General features: G+C 39.6%; 1 protein-coding gene across 1 annotated transcript in view; it reads right to left on the bottom strand.

Annotated features, from left to right (window-relative positions):
- The window catches only part of UST (uronyl 2-sulfotransferase), a 112,611-nt gene that overhangs the window by 30,702 nt on the left and 55,211 nt on the right, over positions 1–26,698 (bottom strand). Inside the window, exons 4-6 of the mRNA XM_083608021.1 lie at positions 23,812–23,891; positions 15,589–15,742; positions 512–609 (exon numbers count right to left, since the gene is read on the bottom strand). Of these exons, the coding sequence (XP_083464147.1) occupies positions 512–609; positions 15,589–15,742; positions 23,812–23,891 (332 nt within the window). The remainder of the gene's footprint in view (positions 1–511; positions 610–15,588; positions 15,743–23,811; positions 23,892–26,698) is intronic.

Genomic DNA, 26,698 nt, shown 5'->3' with positions numbered 1-26,698 from the left:
CTTTGCGTGGTAGTTTAAAGTGAAATCACCACATATCAGCTGATAGACAGTGACTTCAAGTCTACTTCTGGCAGGGAATTGGCTGTGTCATCAGGTTCAGTTGCATCTCCACCTGCCCCACATCTGATGTCACAGATGGGGCAGGTGTCTATATTCTGGCAAAACCTGGATATTGAATTCTGGATATATTGGTGCTTTTTGAGGTGTGAAAAGAAGAGGCTTATTAGAGCCATCTTATTTTTGCATTCCTACTATTCAGTATTTTAGAAAGGAAAGGTTGATTGATCTGTCCTCTCCTTTTTTTGGCCAGTCCTTTAGCATTTGGCACAGCTTGCTTTCTAATGCAATCTGTGAACTGGTATTCTGCACAACTCTTTGACTTTCAGATTAATTACCAGCATGATGCATTTTGGGCTCTCTGCTGTTTTCTGTGGAACATTCCAAAACTGAAATCACCCCAGCTCCAGTAGGTGGTAAGAAATAACTTTGAAAAGGGAGATAACATAGTTACCTGCATCTTGGATGCTGTCCACAAAAATATGGAATAATATAAAATAACCTGGGATTGGAACATTCAGGGTAGTTCTCAAGAATGCATACGTTAATATCCTAAAAGAAGGGGAGGGGGGAAGAAAAGAAAATGTTGTAAATGAACTATGAAGTTCTCTGTTGTCTTCCAGTGATGGAGCACAGATCTAAGGCCCGAATTGTCGAACAAACCGTTGCATCAACATGATTTACTACATTCAGAAGGGAATCCTCATGTTTTACTTATATTTCTTTTGAAACTTACAGGTGTATGGGTGTGCATATGCCCTTTAAAAACAAAACAAGATCCACTTATATCTGCTTCCTTGCGTAACAGAAATCTGTTTGTGCAATGGAACTTCTTATTTCTTTTCTCCCCTTTCCAGCCACACCTGCAATCCCAAAATCTGATATGGAGGATCTCTCCAAACTTTTGAAGCAGATTTGGGATGTACGGGCAGCTGCAGGGAGATGGAGAAGGAAAGGCACCGCTGTGCGAGCAGACAGCTGCTCACGCTACACTGAATCTCACCCATAATTTTAAGCTCAGCACGAGTATTGGAAATATCAGTTCCTTTACAAAATATTCAGCTACAAGTTATCCAACTACAGAAAGATTTGTCAAGTTATGCATCCCTTCAAAATGCAATGTTTTATAGTATACACTTATGCAGCTAGAGAGGCTGAAATCTGGAACTTGTCCAGTGAACACCTTTCCACCATACCCTCAAATTGGCTGGGAAGGTTCTGGGAGTAAACCTGTGGGGGTGGGGAAGCCATTATTGTTTTTGAAATTTTCCCGCATGCAAGTTAACAGTTCCTTCAGCTCATGAATATAGTCTTTAAAATGGACAAAATGAATATAGATAGTGGGTTAGTGATAATTTATCAAGAACCTGATTAAATTTCCAAAAGTGAGTAACAATGCATTTAGTCTCAGACCAGAAATTATACAGATGTATGTCAGAGGCACAGTTTGCTGCAACAAATCTTCTCAAGTTTGTTTTTTTCCTTTTAAATCTTTAACTGTTTCAAAATCAAATGTATAAATCTGGCACGGTCTTCACATTCATGTAACAATTCCAATAGCACACACTGTGCTGAACAAATTTGTGGAGGTATTCCAAAAATGAAGCATAAATATTCACAACCATATTTGAGGAATTATGTATTAGCAAATTAGAATACAGTGGTACCTCAGGTTACAGACGCTTCAGGTTACAGACTCCACTAACCCAGAAATAGTACCTTGGGTTAAGAACTTTGCTTCAGGATGAGAACAGAAATCGCGCGGCGGCAACAGGAGGCCCCATTAGCTAAAGTGGTACCTCAGGTTAAGAACAGTTTCAGGTTAAGAACGGACCTCTAGAATGAATTACCATAAGTTCTTAACCCGAGGTACCACTGTACTGTGTTTGTAAAATGTGTTAAGGCTAAACCTTAAATGGAAAAAGTTTTAAATACCACTAATCTAATGGCTCCAACAATGCACACTTAAAAGCATATTACTCAACAGTGCATATTTGTGTAATCCTTACTACAGAACTAAAATAATTATATTGTTTTTAAAAGCATGAATCTTAATTTAATTGATTTCAGCTCTGATATGTTGTTGTTGAAGGAATGTTAGCAAGCTATTGACTACAAAACCTTATCCCCTCAAATGTTTGTCCCAGTATTTTGCCTGCTCAACCCTTTAAAGCCTAGGGGCTTCTCTCAGCTAATGAAAATCTACTTTATCTTCTGGCTTTGGTTAAGAAAACTAAGCTTTAAGAAGACCTGTTAAAATCTGCGTTTGCATAACATATTTTGAAAACTACTAAGAGGATTAAAAAAAAAAAGCTAAAAATTATAAGCCTTAAAGCAGAAAGGTTTATATAAGAGCATATTCAAGTATAAGCTATCACAATGTATACTAAAATCATCTGCAATTGCATATTACTTCCCATGCTAACTGATGATATTCAGGTTGCCATCTAATAAACTGGAAGTATCACATGAATAATATAAATGCATGTGTACACCATCAGCATGGCAACTGAAGACAGAACTACAAATGGACATTTTTCTGGACCTTTTCTGCTTTTTCAAATGAAATAAGCTATTAAAGTTTCTATAAAATTTGTAAGTCAGAGGACGCATCTAGAAGTTCTTATAAATCATAATACAGGAAATAATAATATCTTGATATGCATGATTTCCTGGTCCAGTGCCTACAGATATTACAATGGATGTAAGCATACAAACCTGCACCACCCTTTCAGAGAAATGGATTTTGTTAAAACAGAAGAGCCAGGCTTTAGGTACATCATAAGATTTCAAATTAGATACCATTCCATTCCCTAAATAGCTTGATGTTAGAACTGAAGATAAACAAGGGCAATCCTCTCTCTACATGTCTATTTAGAAGTATGCCCACCTCAGCTCAATATGAATTATTCAGAGGGAAGCAAGTATAGGATTGTAGCCTGATTCTTTTAGAGAGCCAGGGTTCTGATTTGTGGACCATAGCTTTCCCACTATAAATAGTGTGTGTTTAACACCACCAATTTTAGTGCAGTTATAAGGAAATATCATGGAGAGAGCACATACGAAAATAACTTCTGAATCCTGACCCCATTTATATTAACAGACAGTACTTGCATCTACAAATTTAAGTACTGTCCCTCCCAACAGAAATGCATCTGAAGTAATATATACAAAATGTGATATATAAAACAGTGTTCGAAACTCCCATTGTTCTAGGCACATTTTGCGACAGGGAATTTCATTAGCACGAGCAGTTTCTGAGCTCTGGGCGCAGTACTGCACCTAAGATTTCAGATTAAAACCGCAGAGTGGAAGGAAAGGAGGACCTCTTTCTGCCTCCCCACTTCCAGCTGCTCCCTGAAGACTGCAGAAGAGACCCTTTTAAGAATATTTGGAGGGTGGACAGGGGAAGGACTAGACTATGAGAAAAATGAACATAATATTTTAGCTGCAGTTCATTCATTTTCACTTTGTATTCTTGTTATAGAAAAGTGCACCTAGACAGTCCATTGTTGCACCCATAACCTCAATTTAAGCTGCCATTTAGTTCCTAGCTTTCATATCTCAGTTTCTAACACTGATATAAAATGCTCACATACAGCATTTTTGTACTGTCCTTAATGCACCTGTATGGTTTGAAATAAAATCACACAAAGTTAAAAACAGTCGCAATACAGAAATGGCTAATAAAAGCAACAGATTAAAAGCAGGGTTAAAAAGAGAGAGCTGTAGTAGCTCTTACTTGTTCTTAGCCTTTTAAGCACTTAATCATGCATTTCCAGATACTAGCCAAATCTAGTTCATCATTATTAAACAATATAACCAAAGGCATCTCATTTTTTTCACCAAATATTTTGCCCTAGCTTTCCATTAGATTTAATTGGTTTTTCTACTTTCATATATATTCCCTAATGAAGATGAAGAGAGATGTCAACTGAAATCATATCACAAGAGCTGCAGAGGAAGTGGTGAACTAAATGAATGGTTTTCAACTAGAAAACAAAACTAAAAAGAAGAAAATGAATTAAAAATATGAAAAAATCAATGTGTGAGCCTAGTGAGGGGTGAACTCTCCTTCTAGAAGGGTTTCCCTTTCTAACATAACAGCTTGTGTCAACAGTGCTCATCATTGAAAGCCAAAGAAAATTTCCTTGCTCTAGTGAGAATCCTCAAAACCACTTGCCAAACTTCTAATACTCCCCCACCCCCAAAATGCTTATTTACATTACATTATTATTTACAAACAGAGCAAGCTGGTCGTCATACAGGAAACTAGACTTCTTCCATCCTGTCTGGCATGACCCCAGACCACCTTCTCTCCTCTGCATTTATGGCTAAATTTATCATTCATTTCCAGTCTACACTTCTGAACCATCTTCCTCTAGATTTTTAAAGAAACCAAAGAGCTGATAGGAAAACAAACAAAGCTAAAAGGCAAAGCACATGACCCAAACAGACTTTGGAAAATTAAGACCCCATTAAAGTCTACATAGATATCTGAAAAAAACTATTATATTTTACACCATATTTCTGCTCATTAGGGCTCTCAATAATACAGTCACTTAGGTGCTTCTCTCTTCTGCTCATTTTAAAGTGGAGAGAGGAGTGTTGAATCCCATTATCTATAGGGAACCATTATCAAAATTAAGTTAAACAGATCTGAAGCCTGCTTGTCCAGCTACCTTATTTAGGAGTCATGATGGCTTGAGCAGAGTGGCACATCTGGAAGTTTCTTGACCAAGAAGGCACTATAAGACTGTAACAAAATTATCTGTGGAAATTACTCAAATAGCCCAGAGCATGAGTCAAAAACAGTTCTGCTTATAAGGGGAAGGGGTTGCTGGTACTATCCCGATATTTAGGAATACACTTGGAGGGAAAGGAAGGGAAGCTGGGGTGAAGATTCCTGTTGAATGCCTCCATTTAATATTTACAAACATACCTGTTAAAAATGAAATCAACAAACATACTCTTAGGTTACCTTCATCATCAACCATATATAAGATGAGGGACATCTGGCTTGCCAGCAGTACATGTAAAAACGATCTAGGGGTTTTAGTAGATGACAAGCTTAACATGAGTCAATAGTGTGATGCAGCAGCAAAAAAACCTAATGCTAGTCTTGGCTGCATCAACCAAAGTTTAAGGTCCAGATCAAAGGAAGTAATAGTACTGCTCTATTCTGCCTTGGTCAGACCAACCTAAGTTCTGGGCACCAAAATTTAAGGAGGGCATTGACAAGCTGGAACATGTGCAGAGGAGGGCAACCAAGATGATCAAGGGTCTGGAAACCAAGTCTTATGAAGGACAGTTAGGGGAGTTGGGCATGTTTAGCCTGGATAAGAGGAGATGGGAGGGGAGATATGATAGCCATCTTCAAATATTTCAAGGGCTGTCATATGGAAGATGGAGCAAGCTGGTTTTCTCCTGCTCCAGAAGGCAGGACCCAAACCAATAAATCAAGTTATGAGAAAGGGGATTCTGACTAAAAATCAGGAAGAACTTTCTGAATGTAAGAGTTGTTTGACAGTGGAACAGACTCCCTCGGAAGCTGGTGGACTCTCCTTCCTTGGAGGTTTTTAAGCAGAGGTTGGATGCCCAACCTCTTGCATTGCAGGGGGTTGGACTAGATGACCCTTGGGGTCCCTTCCAACGCCACAATCCTCTGATTCTATGATATATAAAAATGCATTATTAAAACATTTTCCAGAGAAGTACATTATCAGCTTGTTTAAATTTCCATTTTTTAATGTTAGTAGAACTTGATCTTGCTTATGAATGCAGGGGGATGGCTAAAGGAAACCATATGCTTAGCAGATGTGGTGCAAAACTGCATGCACAGGCTGCCAATGCTATTTGAGCCAAAGGTTTGCAGCCAATACTATTCCACCATGGGGCCCGTTGCAAGGAGATGTGCCAGTGATAATGCACTATGCCAGATTGTGTGGGTGTTTCAAGAAAGGGTAAGAGTCCACCAGAGACTACAATAAGGCCAACAGCATTATTTCAATGTCCACACAAGACTGCTGGGGTAACAAGCTACAGTTTCCAGTCCATAAACCTATGCATGGCCACAGTTACCGCCAAAGGAAAAATGATTTAATCAAAAACAAAACAAAACAAAACAAAAAAACCCAGAATCCTCTTACTCCTCTTTATCTTCCAGAAATTGGTAACATGATGAAGGATTCCAAGGAACAAGATTACTGTCACAGGAAGCAATGTGACTCATGAGTCAGGACTGGACAAAAAAATTGTTGCAAGCGTGTTGTGCTAGCTATGAAGTACATCATAAAATTGGATAGTAGCAAAGCCATGATAAATCTGTGATTGTCAGGAAAGAGGGAGGCCACTTTTACACATTAGGAGGGAAAAGTATAGTAAGGAGATGCACCTTTGCCTTTGTCCCCACTCATCATGAGTTAAGCATGGACAGGGGTGAAACTAGGCTTTTTTTCACCCAGGTCAAAGACCCAGTTTGGCAACACCCCCATGTCCATTTGCGCGCGCACACACACACAGACTGGGAGCCTCAATGGCACCCCTCTGGAGGCTTCACCTGGGGCAAAAAAACTGTCTAGCCCCCACCCCCTGTAGCTATGGCTCTGAGCATGGATACTGAAGTGGGAAAGCCATTGTGCACAGAACTTTGTGGAATCAGGGTTCCAGGATCTATTGAAAGTCTACAGACAGAGAGGTATACCCATGCAGGCTTCCCTAGCTCAGTGGTCTATGCTAATGTATGTGCGCTGGGGAATCAGGTGTAGTCCTATGACAGAGGTGTGGTCATGCAGCCCATTTCTACACCATGCCATAACTAATGTGAGAGGGGGGCTGGAGTGTTGACTGAAAGGTGCTATTAGTCACGCTGATGGGCTCATTTCTCTGGGACGATTGCAGAGCATACCGCTGAAAGGGACTCAAGTGGAGGTTAACATTGGGTAGCTCTTCACTACAGGAAAGAGGCTGCAGACACACCTTGGGATCATGTGCTCACAGTGTGCAAACCCTTCCTTCCTCAGAGCAAATACCAGCTTTAATCATAGTTAAGTGATACATCATAACTGAAAAGGCAGTAAACGTCCCAGGGTAGAAGTATAGAAATATAAGCCCCCTCTCCCTGCCTGCTTTAACAGCATAGTATGCCATAGGAGAAGCAGCCAGAAAAACGGATGGACGTTCTCTAACTGGAGAAGAACACATTTTTAAAAGGGAAGCATACCAAGTTGCTAAGTTCATTTGCTGAACCAAGGAATTATGAGGCATATTTCTAACTCACAGCCAGACCTCAGTAATAAGCCTGCAAACTGTAGCTGTTCCCAAAGAACAAATATTGCCCCTTTGACAAATATTTTCACATAATCTGTCTTCTTCATGCAGTTGTAGTGCTGCATCCAAAGATCTTTGGCTACTGTACAGTTTTTGCTGCTGGGATGACTTTACTGAAATCACATTATTTAGTTGCTAATGCACATTTCCCCCAAACCAGCTAGCACCAGTATATGTAAGCATTTCAAGCAAACACCAGATACCGTGTCTGTGATGTGACCGGTTACAAGTGCCACAACTCACCCAGATTTATTGAGTGCATGTCCCTTCAGTTTCCAGAAGGCACAATTGATTGCAAAATCTTCATGCAACCTAGTGCATTCTGACTTGATTATGTCTTCCTTGGCTTAGCCTTTTAATCCATAGGCTTGAGAGACAATTTACTGCTATGAACCACACTCTGTTTTCAATGGATTTTTAATACTATATAAACATTTATCTAGAAGGCATGGAGCCCTCCCTTGAAGGACTTCACGGTCTGCATTCAGATTGGTTTTCATTGTGCTGTACTTATTTGCTGTAAAAAATGCAAACTGCATTTTAAAATGCATAAAATTGAATCAATGCATTTTCAGTTCTAAATGTGCTTTTGTGTGTGTGTGTGCTGTAAGCTATTGATGCAAAACATTTTATTCCAGCTGGGTATCCATATCCATATTTTCCTTATTAGATCAGTTTATACTAGTTTGCCTTAACTTTAGGCCTTTAAGAAATTTAAATTCCTAATTTTAAAATGTCTCTGGCATTTATCATAGACTTAAGGACTATATTTTTGCATTTTTAATGCATTTGCTGTAGCAAGCAGTTTCTTGTGTACCTTCAGGCAGTTGTTCAAAGACTATGATCAATAATTTGCAAATTAGTCTCTTCTTCAAACACATCAGAAGAAGCAATGTTCTTCTGCCTTTGATTTTCTCTGATCAATGTTTTCAACAGAGATCTCTAAAGTGGTGCTGTATCATGAGTTCTTATTGACAACCTGCCAATACCTAGTTGAAAGTCATGCTGAAGCTGCCAATTTTCATGCTTCCAATGGGAAATTGAGAAATCAGCACGCTCTCCCTATAATGGCCAAATAAAATGGCATGAAGACTAATTTACAGTAAATCTCTTACTCTGTTGCCTTGAAGCTAGGTTTGAAATAAAAGATTCTATCCAGGGCTCACACAAAGGTGCTCATGCCTGGGGAATTCTCCACCCTTCCTCCAAAGCTAGGCACATTTTCTGGAGCTAACCTACAATAAAAGGGCAGTGGAAAGTGGCCCTAGAACAGCGTGTTTCAGTAACTTGTCAATTAACCAACAACTTCACCAGCTTCCATGACAGCATCTCACCTGGAACATTTTAGTGGGTGGAGCTAAAAGGTCCTTGTCCTTATTTTACAATAAGCAACAGCAAATTGTGTTACATGCAATCTGTATTTAGCTGACTTAGCCCATATTACCTTGAATCTGTTCAAATGAAGGGCAATAATTCATTGGGGAAGAGCATGGCATTTACACATAACCACAGCAGCCCATGCGATGGTACAATGCAGACTGCCAAATCACACTGGGAGAGAACCTGGTTTACTTTCCTATTTCTATTTGTACTTGTAATTTATATTTTCCAAACACTTGACTGTAGGTAACTTTTTTTGTTAAATAAAAGTGAGGAAAGTCTTTTTCCATCTCTCTATTATTTTGGAATAGTAACAAGTTGTTTTATTAGTTTATCCTGCCAAAAGCTTCCATGGTATTTACATTCTACTATGAATAGTTACAATAAGTTTCCTTTATTTTAATATTTCTAGCAATATCAGAGTTCTCTGGGAGTGTTCATAAGCAAGTAGAGAGGGATGATCTGGTAGACACCAAATTCCATGGACTTGCAAAAGTTTGTCACAAAGTCCCTCACTGCAGGTTCCCGAGTAAAGTTTGTAGTTGTTGGGAAAGAGACAGGTCCTCTTGTAGATCAGCATCTGGATAAAGAAGGAGTAGTAGAGAGCAGGAATGGCCAGTTATCACAATGAAGAGTTGTAAGAAGTGGGGTCCTGCAAGGACCTGTAGTGGTCATAAATGATCTGGAGTTAGGGATGGATCAGTGAGGCAGCCAAGTCTGCTGAAATCCAAATCACATATACTTCACATATACACTGTGGGGGTCTGAGTTGGCAGTGACTGACCAGGAGAGAGATCTTGGTATCATGATATATAAAGATATGAGCTATGATGGTCATGTACTACCCTCCACTGTCAGAGCCAGTATGTTTGTGAAGACCTGGGGAATTCCAGATGGATGGCTTCACATAGGCATCTGGTTGGCTACTGTGAGAACAGGTTGCTGAATTAAAAGGTCTGAGACGTTAAGAGCTCTTCTTGTGTTTTTATGGATAGCAGATTGATGGTGTTGACCCAGTGTATAATAACTGTGAGAAGGATGAATCCCATAGAGAACATGAGGAAAGGGGTAGAAATTTATGGTGCAAGCACATAAATTTCAGTTCCTGCATCTTGAAAAGGTTACTAGAAAGCTGGAAAACATGCAGAAAATGGCAACAAAAATGACCAAGGGGCAAAGGGCTGGTACTGACTTATAAAGCAGCCTGTTTTAATTTCAGTAGCTGGGAGATAGAAAGGCAGACAGCACTTTAACTTTTCCCAATGTCAATTCAAGTAGCAAAGTTGTGCACACACCATGCAGCAGCTGCTTATACTGTATCTGGCTTTGGATAAAAGACTTGCTGGCTTTAAGTAAAGTCTTGATAAACACAGACATTCACCAAAACACTTAAAACAGCTTATCCAACATTTTGTACAAATTGCTGTTTTCTTTGGAGCAGGCTCAAGGCATGAAGCTATATTTACACTAAGATTCCAAATGGTCAGTGGAATTTTCCACAAACATTTTTGATATTTCAAAGGCCAAAACCTTGGTACTTTGAGGCAGTAGCACATCACATTTGGTAACATAGTCACTGGTGAGAAGTTTAATCCTTTGTTTCTTACAGAGCACAGGGGGCAAGCATAAGGAGACAATGAACATTTTGATAGGTCAAAAAGCTAAAACACAGCTCTGAAGTTTAAGTTATACCTCAAGGGTGAAGTTAACAGCCCCCAAGAATTTCACTTATTAAGCTTACATCTTCACATAGGTGCCAAGAGGTCCATTTGGCTCTAACAAACCAAACAATATCTACAACAACCCAATAAATAATTGTAGTTCTGTATTTTTAAAAAAATCAAGAATAAACCTTTCCTCCTAGCAGCCATGCTTACAGCTGTCATTTTCAGAAACTAAAAAGACCTGATCTAAACTACTTCCTGTGAATGTTTGAAATAGTTTTATTATCTACTACCAGTTTCCCATGAAATTTTCGTGCTATTATATTGGTGGGCACGTACTCCAACCTGAGCAAGGAGAAGTTCTGAAACTTTGTGTTTTGCCTTCAGTTTTAAACTAGTGGCTACAAAGTTTATTTTCCTTGCTGTTTCAAAGTAAGGTATGATTTTATAATTTAGTTGCATTTTGTTTGGTTGTAAATTTTCTATTATTTAAACCCTGTAAGCTATCCAGAGACCTGTCATTATATAGGGTGGCTATAAACATTTGTGTGGAAGACATTACACTGCAAAGGGTGTTGTTACCACTAGAAAGTCCAGTTCTATGTTACTATGCTTCTCACTACTGAAGAATCGAGTGTTTGGAGCAAGGCTCCCCTGATGTTCTTAAGAATAGCAGGGTATGTTTGTTTCAGTAACATTGTTCACATATAAAAGACAGAGAACACAATCAAAAGACCACATGGGTTTACCATCAAATATATGGGATGTTCTTCAACAAACATAAAGCTGTATGAAGCTGACATGCCAAGATCATCTAATCAAGTGGGTCCCAGATATATGGAGCAGAATACGAACAGAAACTAGCACAGTGTCTAGCATTAATACAGCATGACCTATTCACTTCCCCTGTCAAAAAGGGCAGGTTGCCATGTTTTGCACCAGCTGCAACCTTGAACAATCTTCAAGGGGAGTGTCACAAAACATGTAGCATAGTGGCAGCCTTCGTTTTCCTCATAGTTGGTTGAAACAACCAATTCACAACTGGATCTGCTTTAATATATCTTTTGCACTGCAAAGAACATTTGGTTGGAAATCACGACCATTGGGGCGGGGGGAAACCCACACCAAAAAAAAGCACACACATCTTTACCATTGAGAACAACTGACTTGTTGTAACACATTTTATTGGCAGCCAGCCAGTACTTTCCTCAAATACAAATAACAGTGTTCTTTGAGGAGGACAACTGTCAAGCAAAGACTGCCAAAAAAGACGATAATCCAAGAAAACGATTAGGCCTTTCTATACAAAACAGAAGAAACAGTAAGTGTTTATAATGAGAAAGCTTTCAGTTCACCCAACAATATTTTAGGCCACAGGGCTATCTTAAAGATATTTAAATCCACTATGTTGTAACTGAACATAGTTCTGAAGTTACGCACAATAGGTAACCTCAAAGACTTTAAAACTAGCCTGGAAGGCCTAAATGCTACCTAGTTTTTCATTTTCAAGAGAACACTTGAGAGACAGCCAGCACTTGACTCCTACGTCACATGAAAGCAGAGCGCATGAAACACTTAGCAAAAGTCTTGAGGTACAAAGTGTACTAGAAACGTTTCACATTTTCTACAGTGATGTTCCCAAAGACTTTGGCATAAATACGCTTTTCCATACTCTTCTGTCTCCTGCACATATCAAAGAACATAAACACATGCAAACCGCACACATAATGGAAAGCTATTAATATGCTCTCAGAAAAAGCTCGCATTAAAATTCCCTGTCCCAACAGACTCTTTAAAATATATACTGTGACATTCAGAAATATTTACAATGAGTTTGTAATTATTAAGTAGATGGAACACAAGTTTAAAGGAATTGGTGTAACAGGCCTAACAGAATATCCAGTCAACTAATCTACATTTATTTACTGGCAAACAAGTGTTATACCAAATATAAACTATGATTGTTCATAAGATTCCTAGTTTATAATAGACAGAGGCGGAGGAGAGATGGAGAAACAACTGCTTTCGGACAAAGCAGAAATGGCAGCAACGCTCTAAGAAAATAGATGTTCTATCAGGCCAAAGACCCATCTAGACCAGCATCCTGTTCTCACATGGGCCATCCAGATGCCTGTGGGAAACTCACAAGAAGCATTAGAACACAACAGCACTCTGCCCTCCAGTGGTTTCCAGCAAGTGGCATTCAGAAGCATGACTAACTGTGGAGGCAGAGCACAGTTATCATGGCCACAGCTATCCTAGCTCTCTCCTCCATAAATTTGTCAATGCTATTTTGAAATTATGCAAGTTGGTGGCCACTACTGCTTCCTGTGGGAGTGAGTTCCATAGTTTAACTATGTGTCGTGTGAATAAGTACTTTCTTTTATCTGTCCTGAATCTTCCAATGTTCACCTTTATGCTGAATGTCCAAGAGTTCTAGTAGACAATGAGACATTCAGTTCACTGAAGCCTGCTAATTTCATTAAGCTATAGGTTGTAAACATAAGCAATCATAAACATAATGGAACTCACTTCTGAGTAAATCTGTTTAGAATTGCATTGTAAATTTGTGGTATGTGGCCACAAAGGAGGATTCTTCTGTCAAAAGATTCTGCCATCTATCTATCATCCATCTATCTATCTATCTATCTATCTATCTATCTATCTATCATCTATCTATCTATCTAATGCACATACTGTAATGAATAACAAAAGGAATAAACTACAGAACTGCGGGCAAATGACTATTAATTTTCACTTTTACAAACTCAAGATATATTTTTATTTAAATTAGATATTGATTTACTTCCCTTTTTATGTTCAAGACAGCTTGTATCAAAAATACCACAAGCTAAAAACAAAACAAATGCAACTAGAAAAGGCCAAACCACTAAAAACATTCAGCCACCAAAAAAATTCCATAGCCTCATCAAATCAGCATCCAAAAGCCATTTAAACCAGCAAGTCTTACAGTCTCAATGGAAATCTGGCGTAATTGCAACAAATGGTCTGCTTCCAGGTTACTTGAGAGAGCACCTTATCCTTTATATAACTAGTAGTTCACTGTGGTCTGCAAGAGATTTTCTTCTAAGGTTCAAAACTGATCACAAACTAACTCCACAGTAATACAGAGCAGAGCTTGTAGTGTGGCTGCCCCTGCTCTACGAAACAGTGTTTCTGCCATATGACATAGACATCCACTACCTGCATTTTCCAGAAAGAATTGAAGACATTTTGTTCTGGCAAGCTTTCCTGGCTGGAAGCACAGGTCTCTGTCACAGTTCCCTCCTTTTATTGTTTTTCAGTTCATTTGCTGTTATTTTCTATGCTGTTTCAATTTTTTTTATATTGCGTGCATCACCTTGAAACATATATGTGGAAGGCTACTGATTAATCATTATTATCTCCATTGCAACTGAACTGGAATGTTTTACACATAAGCATTTCATTTTTTAAAAAAACTCATTATAACATTTTATGCCTGTTGTTAGATTTCTATCTAAATATTTAGAAATTTTGCAACATGCCAGCATTGAGGTAATTTTCTTTCCCAATAAATTATGTGCATTTCCTGGGCCAAAGTAAGCATATAGTGCAAGGGGCAGAGTAGCCTAAACATCAACATATCATTAAGGGGTTCCTAGAAATGGTCCCTCATTGTAACCACATAATCCTGTGAAGTAGGTTGGGAAGAGAGATAGTAGCCAGCCCAAGATGACTCTGGCTGAGTAGGGATTGGAGTGTGCGTCTCCTTGCTTCAACTCCCATATTCTAAGAATGCTTTGACTATACAGTGGTACCTCGGGTTACAGATGCTTCAGGTTACAGACTCCACTAACCCAGAAATAGTACCTCGGGTTAAGAACTTTGCTTCAGGGTGAGAACAGAAATCGCGCAGCAGCGGGAGGCCCCATTAGCTAAAGTGGTACCTCAGGTTAAGAACAGCATCAGGTTAAGAACGGACCTCCAGAATGAATTAAATTCTTAACCCAAGGTAGCACTGTATGTCCAGTTACTATATGTCCTTAGCTGATTTACGGTATAGTAATGCAGCCCAAGTACCACTATGTGTTATTTTAGAAACCACTTGATACTCCATATTCAAAATCTACTAAAACAGAGATTGGGATGGGTCAGAGAAATCAAGACTGTTAAACCACAACTACCCAAATGCTTCTGAACAACTTTGTCTCACTTTAAATGCCAGGGTTAACTAATTCATTTCTGACTTAACACATCTACAGTGGTACCTCTGGTTACCTACAGTGGAACGCTCTGGTTACGAGCTCCGCTAACCCAGAAGTAGCTGCTCCTGGTTGGGAACTTTGCCCAAGGATGCGAATGGAAATCTCGTGCTAGGGGCACACGTGCGCGCAACAGGAGACTCCATTAGCGAAAGCGCACCTCAGGTTAAGAACGGTTTTGTGTTAAGAACGGACCTCCAGAACGAATTAAGTTCGTAACCAGAAGTATCACTGCATTTGTATTTACAGTGGTACCTCAGGTTACAGACGCTTCAGGTTACAGACTCCGCTAACCCAGAAATAGTACCTCGGGTTAATAACTTTGCTTCAGGATAAGAACAGAAATTGTGCGGTGGTGGTGCAGCGGCAGCGGGAGGCCTCATTAGCTAAAGTGGTGCTTCAGGTTAAGAACAGTTTCAGGTTAAGAACGGACCTTCAGAACGAATTACGTTCTTAACCCGACGTACCACTGTATTTTGAATGCTTATATCCAGCTTTATAGCCTGAGTGGCTCCCAAAGATTATAAAAATAAAAATCACACCTAAATCTAGTACAGGAACATAAATTATATGGTGTTCACAGAGAAACAGGATTATTCAGGCAGCATTTTGCATCCTGCTCTTCCAGGCAACTCCTATCAAAGTCTGCTGGCACAAAGGATCTCGTTCAGCAGTCTGGCCTTTCTGGTAGATGCCAGGCAAGAGCTTTCACCAAGGGCCTCTGAGAAGGTAGTGGGGCAGAGCCACTTAGGAACAAAATGTCATCAAAACATAAACATAAAATGTAACATCCAGCTCCAGGTAAGAGAATGTGGAAGTACAATATATCTGCAGAGAGTCTGAAATCTGGCAGAAGCAAAGCTATGAAGTTCAATAGATTGACTTTATGAAAGACTTAAGAATTCAGAACTTACTAAGTATCTCTCTTCTTGTCTCATGCTTGGGGTGCGGATCATGTGGTTCTGCTCCCCTCTCCAATCTCCAAAGCGGCGGAAAAAGTAGTTGGATAAAAAACGGTTGATGGGATCTCTAATAATATTGATGTATACTGGTTGGTCTCCTCCAAACCTGGACAACAGAAACAAAGAAAAATCAAATCACAGACAGCCATGTCAAAAAATGTAAAACTTCAGTGTCTGAGGAGGTTGTTTCTTGCATTTTTTTTAAAAAATGAAAATTACAACTACAATATTATTTCTGAAGCCACAAGTATAAGGCTTTTCTGTCCCTTAAAGCATGGGTTAAATATTACACATTAGAAAAAGCACACTGTAATCTGGCATCTTAGTATTAGAAAAGCACACTGTAATCAACAAAATTTATTTTACTGAAGCTTACTAGGGAATCTCATCTTACTGATGATAAATCACATGGTTGTCAGTTTGACTTTAATCAAGTTTCTGTGTACCTCATATTATACAGCAGTATTCAAAGGCACTATCTATTTTATTTTTAAAACTGTACATCAAAGAAAGTGTTTACTGTATTTATATTCTGCTTTTATGTAGGACTCCCAGTGGTTTTGATAGTCAGGTCCATCCACATCTACTTAGTTTCAATAATAATACTGTGTCTGGCATTCCTAGACCATCCACCAGGCTTGTAGTGACAATAGTTAAAATCACAAGTGTGTTTCATTGAAAAATGGGAGGGAGGTTGTTAATGCTTGTGCTTTCAAAGAAAGTATTTTCCTTATCCTTTTGTGTGTTGGAAGAATAAATGTACTTTTCAATGAACCAGTTCTAGTTGAAGGGAATCATTGAACTGTTAGCACGAAGAATTGTCAGCATTCCTCCTCCTAAAAAACAGCAGCCCATATGCATCAAGATAAAATATAAGGAAACGGCTAAGAATGAGAGCAATATTGAAATCCCAAGACCTGAGACATCCTGCAGAATATGACAATAAAATCTCAAACTGCTGAAAATCTCAAGTTCAATATCACACTTAAGCCAGGACAGCGACAGTCTGAAAATATAACACCAATTCTGGCACAACTGCACTGGCTACCAATTGGTTCCCAAGCTCCATGCAAAGTGCTGGTTTTGACCTTATTATCATCTGTACTAAAAGGATAAGGCTGCAATCTAGGGCTATCATATTACAAGACCAACCTTGGTTTCTCCATTCCCAGTTATGGAGTATAAACACTTCCCTGTGAGCATACAAGACTTTCCCACCCTGCACCCAGCACTGGGAACCCCACAGATGCATAGGACACCATTCAATTTAATTTTCACATCTGTTTTCTGTCCACCAGGAGCACTTCATACTGTTATTCCATCACAACAATGTCACGAGGAAAGTTAGCTGGAGAGCCATGACTTCCCCAGTACAGGAAGCATCATATATGTTATGCCTATGGCTATCATGCATTTAAACCAGCCAACCAGGTTTGGACGATAGCTTAGTCGTTCCATAGCTAGAGATGGGAAGAAGGAACATGGATTTGCTCTACAATTCCTTGTTTTGTTTTCCTAGGCCTGCTGCTGCTATGCCCAGTTCTTCTCTTCTCACACTTTTTCAGCCAAGCTCACCGCTTCCAAGCTGAGTCACATACTTGCTTCTCCACTAAAGCAGTCTGTGTAGCAAAGAGGTATAGACCTTGTGTCCACATAATTCAGCACCTTGGCAGGGCTTTACAAGTAATGATGGGTGTGCAAACCACTATTTTAAGTTTTCCACCATGTTCCAGAGCAACTCCCTGCTGGTGATATTGTGGGAAGCTTATGATGGCAGCTTTGTAGCTACTTGCAGCTGCTACTACTAGGCATGCTTACTAACTGATGTAGGAAAGGGCTCACCAGAGGGCACTTTCCCATGGGAATACTCAAACCTAGAGCCAAGAAGAGTGATCCCTATCTGTAGAAGATTTCCATACAAACCTGCAGCACCCTGTGGCCTTCAATGAAGCTTATTCCAAATTTATGTGCTGCATTTGCAGCTGACTTAGAACCATGTACTGTAGTAGCACACCCCTAAATGAAATGGTAGCAATATGTGTGGGTTTTTTTAAAAAAGAGTACTGATCACTAGTTAATCTGCTTTTCTTCAAACAGCGAAACTATTTTAAGAAGGCTGGAGCATTAGTTAAACATTGCACAGGTGTGACAAGTTATCCTTGGAAAGAAAGTCTTAAGTGCAACCCAAGAATTCTTATTTATTTGAATGGAAGCACTGTTAAAATTTAGCCACAATATCCAAATTACAGTACCAATTAAATGAGTGAAAAGTAACACAGTGCTGGTTTGCTTGTATTTTCCACAAAGGGCGACTCCTTTACCCACTAAGTAAAGTGTTTTTTCTTGTAGTGAAATTAAAAAATAACTTGTGGGAACTAACTCAGCCAATGTATGTACATTTTGTATGCAAGACCAAGAACTGAAGTTAAGCAAAAACAACTTAACTTAGTTTTTGCAGCCAAATGTGTCCTTAAGATAAAACAATTTGCACTCTAATTTGTCTATTGGGTTATGCTTTAAATGATTTTAATGTAAACTATATGTTTACCTGTACAAAACCACAAAAAATGAAAAACACACACCCATATGTGGCCAAATTCACTAGTTTGGCTCCCCTCTCCTCCTTTTGTATACTACAAGAGTAGGTTCAAAGCATCCACTTTCATATGCAGGCTACAATTTCCTATGACATATGGACTGTAGGTGCTATGGTATTTTAAAATTATCCTTAGTGATCACAAGTCAGGATCAAACTGCTTCTTCAGATCTTGGTTGTTTTTACTAACTGTAGTTTAAACAAACTATAATTCTTGAGTTTGATAATCTCAGGATACTACAGTGAGTTTAAAATGGAAAGAAAGTGCTTTCCATCTCTGTTCACATAGCAGAAAACAATGGTTTTCCCTTGTGCCTGAACCCAGCCCACTAAGTGATACTTAGTGATTTTTTAAAAGGATGATCAGAACCGTTTTTTTGGCTTTGTTTTACCAATAATTAAAAATGTTAACATGCTTACTAGAAAATGCCCTGTAGACTGAATTAAATTGAACCATGAGAGGTAACTGAACTAATTGATGTGAAAGTGCTCTTCTTCCTGCCTTGTTGAAGTCAATTGCTGCAATAAACTGAGTTGATTAACTTAGCAGAAAAATCTAATGAAGGCAATCCTACAATTTTACAACACTAGCAATATACAAGATGTGCTTTATAGTGCTAAACCTCTATTTTTGGCAAAGTACCACATCTCCCAACCCAACAGAACCAAAGGGGTAGAAGAATTCGCCTGTAGTGTTATGCCAAGGACACACCCCAGAGGATTCTATTTCTACATTCCAGAAGATTAAGTAATTCTTCTGAGCACAACAACACAGCATATTTATCTTAAGACTGACATTTGACATGAACTAAAGTAGGGTACCTTGGTTAATATAATTTTATTTTATTTCATGTCAATGGTATTGATAACACCCCAATGATTGCACTTACTGGTTGGACTAAGCTATCATGAAGTAACATAGTAAATGTCCACTTTGCTTACATCAAACTAAGAGCCTTGGTACTGACTCCTGCAGTATCCATATTTCCAGAGTAGAGCCTTCCCCTCAGTGGGGGGCAGAGTTCCATGGTAGAGTTTATCCTCTGAATGCAGAAGGGGCATGAATTAAAAACCCCAACAACTCCAATGAAACTGATATCAGGAACAGGACACAGATACACCTCTGCTGAAAACTTTGGAAAGCTGCTGCCAGTGAGGATGGACAGTGCTGGACTGGGTGGACAAATGGACCAATTCAGCATGAAGCATTCCTCATTCTTCATGTTTGAGGCCCTTCCTGAAGGTTCACTTGAGGACTGCTTCACTCCAGATGTGGCTACCCATGCAGGTCTTCAGTAGAGGGCATTGTTTTGGTGCCCCTACTATCAAAAGTGAGGACAGTGGCTACAAAGGTGAGAGGGCTTCTCAGTGGTGAAGTTCCATTTGTGGAATGCTCTCAACTGAGAGACTAACCTAGCACCAAGTTTTAAAATATGAATTCATTTCTCTTGAAAATTTTACGTTGCTTCGAGATCCTCTGCTGTTAGTTCTCATGTTAATTTAACAATGCTGCTACATTTCTCTATTTTTAGTTACCTGATCATCTTTGAACGGACTGACCCAACGTTGTGTTCCTGAAAAGCTCAAAGTCCGGCTTCTTTTCAATTCCTTCACATGCCCAGATTCCCCATTTCCACCTAAACATTTCTCCCTTCTCTCCATATCCTTATGCATTATTGTTAATTTTTATTGTTAACACTTCTATCCTGTTTTGGTCCTGTCAGGGCTTAGTCACACTTCCTCTTGTCCCACTGCAGTACCCCAGGGAAAGCCGCTCTTTAGCATTCAATTAGAGCAAATGAAAATTCTGGTTTCCCCAAATGGATTGCCGTTTGTTCCATTTTTTCCTCTAAAGAGCAAGTTTTCCCTTGGAAAGGAATGGGTCAAGGGGAAAACCGCTCAGATCTATGCCTAGAAAGCGCGGGTCAAGTGGCAAACCGTTTGGACCCTTGCTTTCTAGGCATGGCACAAGTGAAAGAGTAGATGATCCCTAAGTCACTCTCTTCAGTTGCTCCTTCTACCTATCACAGGCACTATAAATATTGCTGTCCCCCTGCAGCAAAATAGGCTTCAGCGTGATCATTATGCATTCCAATGTACACATGCTGGGTGTTTTTTCACCCAAGCATTAATGCTCGATAAAATTAAAGCATTTATTATGTTTGAAAGTTCTCACTTCTTGCAATCCAAAAACCTCTAGGCTCTCTGAAGTAATTTGAAGAACATAATTGATTTAGGATACACATATGTAGTTACATCAATCATCTCTACACACCACAAAAACTGGGATAATTTAGTTCAAAGTCTCTATCCCCAAAGCACTGCTTAAAGTATGGCTCCAAAATTTGGAAGAGGGGAAATAGAGGTTCCCATATTAGTATATGCTGCTTATTCCCCTCTTAAATTCAAAACGCCTAGTGTTAAAAAAAAAGAAAAGCCAAAATGGTAGCCCTTCTACCCCTTCTATATGCTGTGTTGTTACCTAATGTGGCTCAAATTATGTCAGGTTCAAAACTGAGGCAAGTTTTTAAAAGTCCTTTACATAGCTTAGTGTCTGCTGAACTAAGTAAGGGGATGAGGAAGTTTGCCCAAATCTTTGGTAAATGCAAAACTTAGCTGATGGTGGAAAGAGCAATACTGGCTGCAGTAGAGTCAGTGACAAGCCTCCCATTGGCATAAAGGGGATTAGAATTTCATTGACAGTGAGCAATGAGCCCAGGAGTTCTAAACATCTTTCCAGAGCATACATCATTTTATCATGACACATTCAGATTGTATTGTAGGCACCTCCACCCTTCTCCTATTTACATTTACATAACATGGTAACTAAAGCAACTGCCTAAGCTAAAAAGTATTTATTGTATTCCCCTCCCCCCAAAGGCCAAACAACGTTTAAGACCATTTAAACAGCTGGGGGAAGTTGAGAGCTAGAATCTTTCTTTCTAAAGCTTAGGGCACATAAGCCGTACCTCAACTGCACATACCCTGACATTTCAGTTGATGGTTTAGTCAGGTACAGGCCCATTGCCAAGGAAATGAATCATGGGAAGGTTAAATGCCTTACTTATGAATTTCTTTTCCCCTCCCATAATTTCTCTACTCCATAGTTTGAATTTTGCTCCTTTGAGGACAAGCCTTTCTTAGTGCCTATTTGTTGAAGGGTTAACTTTCCTTTCTGTTTAAAAATGGCAAACATTTTTAAAATTATTGTTCTTGTTATTGTTCTTTAACAATGCAAAACCATCTTTATTAGGCTAACTAGTAAATGTGTGGCCTCTCAATTGCTGCATAGAATTCTTCCTCAGGCAAAATGGAAAGTGTCAGTTTATAGAATGCAGGGCTGATTAAAAGGTCAGAAACTTTTATTCATCTGAGCTATATAGCTGCTTAATTAGGGTGGGGGATAATCGAGGGGGGGGGAGTGTGCTTCAAATAAGTAATTGAATATGAGCTATAAATTATTATAATGACCCAATGATCCACTGCAGCAAACTGAAATGTGGAATTTTAAAGATTATACTTTCCATCTATGTAGCTCTCTCACATAAGAACTCAGACCGCATTACTGCCATTCTTTTGTGCATCCACTGCATAAGTGTAGTATCATTGTGGTGTCAGGTTCTACCTACAATCTTACATATCAACTAAACACCCATAGTAGTTCCCTGCACATAAAGCTACAGTGGTACCTCGGGTTAAGTACTTAATTCGTTCCGGAGGTCCGTTCTTAACCTGAAACTGTTCTTAACCTGAAGCACCACTTTAGCTAATGCGGCCTCCTGCTGCTGCCGTGCCGCCGGAGCACGATTTCTGTTCTCATCCTAAAGCAAAGCTCTTAACCCGAGGTACTATTTCTGGGTTAGCGGAGTCTGTAACCTGAAGCGTATGTAACTCGAGGTACCACCGTATAAGCTCAGGGGTGCTGCTCAGATGATCAACAAGTACACTGAGACTGTAAAAATATTTAGGCTACATAATTTATTCCATTCTCTAACTTCCAATATTTAAGAAAATATATTCTGTTAAAGCTAGGAATATAACTTTTACACACTTTCTTCTCATGCTTGGGTGGCAGGACTATACTTCCACCCAGCTCACCCCAGCCACTCTAAAACAGCTACACAAAAAGGCACACAACAGTGATATAGACACTGGAACCAGACCCTGTGTTTGACCCAAATACCACCTCTGTCCACATATCTTCTCTGGCAGTACTATTACAGGACCTCCTATTATCATCCACAACATCGGGGGTTCTCTCACTTGCTCATATTTCACTGCAATTATGTGCCATCATCTTCTAATAGTGTCTTTCTCCATAAGGCAAACAATAGCAGTATCTAAGCAATAAGAATAAATGGACAAAAATCTGACATCAGAAATGGCAATGAAGCCAGTGAGGGGACATACCAGCCTTCCAAGATACAAGACAGACCTTATGGTGACTACCCTTGAACAAAGGAACTTCAGAAGGAGACTAAAGCATGAAACAGTTGAACTGCAATATGCCAAGAAGTTTAGGGCTATATTTCAGAGTAAACTGACACAATGGATTTTTACCACACTATATGCGATCACGGGTGTCCCCATTTCAGGGTGTTTGTGTTACCAACTACTGATTTTGTATGCATATGAAACTAATGAGTTTCATTTCCTTCTGATCTGATTGTTTATACACTTCCTACCCCTTCCCTGTGAAAAAACCCTACAAATGTACCTGCAGTTCAAGACAACACGTATCTGATTAAGCATTCTGTAGTCAATGAAAGTTTATCTGCTTAGTCTTGGGTACCACAGGAAGATACTAACACAGCTACCACTCTGGATATTGACATTTAGTAATTCACTATTCTTCAGCTCAATAGTGTTTTCTAAAGTTGCATCTGATGTAACATCACAAGCATATGTGGTCATAATTTGAAACCTCTTCTCCCAAGAGTTTGTATTTTAAAGTGGGGGGGGGGGGAGGGGAGAGACTGAACAGCTAATGCATATAAAATTACACTGGCAGAGGGAAATAAAAATAAAATGGAATTCTGGCAGGAGATTCTTTTTGACATAATGCAACACAGAGTTTTTCAGCTGAAAAGGTTATAAACTCAAGTGACCTATAAAAAAGGATGAAGTGTACACAGACAATTGGAAACACAGACAGGATGTATATTGTATTATATCATTTACTGCTTTAGCCAGTGGTGCAGGAATCTTCCATAAAGTGAGGAGGAGAAAAGATGGTGGATCCCTGCATCACACATATCTTTCATGCTCATATGGAAACCAGTTCATCGTGGTGCAATCTTATGCTGCTGCATATGTGTATACATACCAGAATATACAAACAGATACCAGAGCATACAGGTGGATGTTTCCTAGGTTATTGTTGCCCAGTCAGGATAGGAAGAGGAGGAGGAGCATTGGCTAAGTAAATATTGCACATTTTGCTCTGCCCACAAGGTTCTGGAGATACACACATATTGCAGTGACTGCACACTAAACTGAAAATGAAAGCTTTAAATAAATCAATTGTCTGTTAAATTAAACATACCATATAAAACACTGTAAGTGAGGAACTATCTTACCTTGAGAAATTGAGGAAGTGAACATGTCTAGTGAATAAATAGGGCTGTTCGGCAGTGCTTATATTTTTAATCAATTCCATCTAAAAACAAGAACACACTGAATTTAAAATCAAGCTTGTCAAAATGTGGCACCCAAACAGCAGCCTTCAGAAGAGATTTGTTTCTTTGAGGTACTGATACATTAGATCCCAGCCACTGGCACCAAATATATGGGGGCCTGGGCACCCACAAAAAATTGTTGTGGGTGCTCGGCACCCGCACTGCAGGGCCTCTGACATGACTCCTGGGGCCTTGCAAAGCACTGTAAGTCACATCCAAGGCCTCATGGGGGCCTTGGGGATGGTGTCCAAGGTGTTATGCAGCCTCTGACACAAATTCCGGGGCTCCCAGGCGGCACGTGTGATGTAATGTGACGTCATGATACAACGTGACGTCATTATGGTATGGCGTGATGTCATGATGTCACGCTACATTTCATGTGCCGCTGGGCACCCATAATCTGGGGTCAAGTCAGTGCCCCTGACCCCAGCACTGTCTATCAAGAGTAATGGGAAGGAACAGAGATGGTCTATGCTACACTAAGATGGGAGAAAATAAGGCCACTTCTGTGACCTCCTAGCCTGCAAAAGTTCTAAATGTCAATATACTTTGCTTCACCAATTCACATGCTTGTTACATCAATTTTGTGGGATAAGCAGGAAGGTAGTTTTCTTCTCTTCCGACTGGCAGTTGCTGTGCCTGACTTTTGCTCTATTTACTGTGGTGCTTCGGAAAGTAACAACTTCATAAAGCAGTACGTGCAAGGAGCAGTGTATTTCTAAGGTCAACCTTTTTAATGTTGAATGAAAGGTTCCTTGGGACCAGTGACAGCATGGCCACATACATTTCTTGGAGCCTGCAGGGGATGTCCGAGACTTTGCACTTAATTGGAAGATCTGCTCTAATGTTAAAAACCCATCGCATTCAATCACCTGCCCATCAGAGGATGTGCATGAAATTCACACATATTGTTCAAAAATATTATACCTCCTATATTTATTTAATGTAGGAATGTATTGCTTCTCTTAACAAAATTATGCACAACTTTGCAGTGTATACCAGGAGACAGATGTGCCTACAAGAACATAAATGAATAAGTCAAAGTCTAAAAAAAATAACGTAATTCTACCACATAGAACTTGCATTGCAATGGTGTGATACAGTGCTTTTTCCCCCGAGAAAAAGAGGTGCAGCAACTCCCACCTTTTTTTGATGGACAAACCTAAGTTGTTGAGTTTCTTTCAGGAAGGGCTTTTTAAGGGGGCGCCCAGAGTGTTCCAGCTGAAAAAAAAGCCCTGGTGTGATGTCATGTAAAATTGTTTGGTTACTACTGTACATTCTATTTGCCACCAACCACAGACCTAATTTTTGGTAACTTAAAAAAATTCTTTCATACCCATGTGAGAGAAATAAAAGGTGTTTATTTACTGTAGGCCCTGACTTTATTCTTTCATTTGTATCTACTGACTGGTCAGGCATTAAGTCGTAATCTACCTTTTCCATTATTTAAGAAAGCCTATGCTATTGTTTCCATGGAGATCACTTTTCAAAAGCTGGTCTCAACTATCAGGATAGTTTTTCCTCTCCCCTCACTATTTTGGCCTGGTTGTGTTTAAGTCATTTTAGAATGCAGTTCCAAGACTTAATAATGCAAAGCTAGATTTTACTTTTAATTTCAGAATATATTTGGTTAAAAAGGGGGGTGAAATACAGTTCTCAGCACTCACTTTCAGCTTTTAGAGTGTTCTGTAATATGTCAGGCTCCTGAAAGTGTTAAGAGAGATGTGTGCAAAAGAATTCCAGACATTCTTGCAGCTCTGATTTCCTGACTTCTGCTCTGCGCAGATTATTCTAATTGGCTTTAGAAAAACTTCTAGTTGTATTTGGGGGTGGGGGGGTGGACTTGACTGTTACCATTCCTTTAACTTGAGGGCTACAGTAACTGAGCAAGATTACATACAGATTTGTCCAATTAGACAATATAAAGCAATGCACAAATTGGAAATAAATATGTTTGTAGAAGGTGGTAATATGCGTGTTTCTTCACTCTAGTTTAGTGGGGCTTACTCCCAAGTAAATATGCACAGGATTGCAGCCTACGTTAAACTGCTGGAAATGCTGTTCTAGTTTGGATGTATTTACTTGTTATAGCATAAATACCACTATATACCGTTTTCCATCATACTACTGGAAACTTCTCGGCTAGCCAAAAGCAAGGCAGACTACCCAAGCTGTTCTCCAGTGCACCTGTTTCATATGCCTACCAAGTCTACTCTGAGGCTCCTCTCTCCCCAGCTCAACAGAAGATTCATGTGAGGAGGAGGAGGGGGAGGAGGAGGAGGAGGAGGAGAACTGCAGTAAAGACAAGAAAAGGGTTAGCTCAACCATATAGGCAGACTGTGCAGGTCCCTTGGTTGGAACAAATCAAAGGGCATTCTCATGCTGATCACTCTACATACAGTCTGTGCACCCTGGAATCCTCTAGAATGCAGGCATAGTCTCAGGTTCTACAGTGAGCAGGGCCTGACTTCAACAGCAATCTTCCCTTCTGCAGAAGCCCAAAGCTAGATCTAGTCAAACTAGCTGAAGAATTAATACTGCCATGTGTCTCCGCAAAAGAAAATCCCACCACACTGACTAAACAACTCATATTAGGTATAGGAAATGTGGAATGACACCTCCCTGACCCAGCCAATGCTTGCATTTCTTTTGATGCTTTCGTCCAGAAAGGTATAAAAACTGGTCTAATGGAGCCATTTTTTGTTCTGGCTTTGGCTAGTTCCACTATGAAAATCAATTGCTCAGTCACCTATGTGGTTTTGTGCTCCCCAGATCCACTCTGCTGAAT

The sequence above is a fragment of the Podarcis filfolensis genome, assembly GCF_964270895.1.
Source record: "Podarcis filfolensis genome assembly, chromosome: 3".
Lineage (NCBI taxonomy): Eukaryota > Metazoa > Chordata > Lepidosauria > Squamata > Lacertidae > Podarcis > Podarcis filfolensis.
The sequence above is the reverse complement of the archived record's forward strand: the minus strand, read 5'-3'. Positions and strand labels throughout refer to the sequence as shown.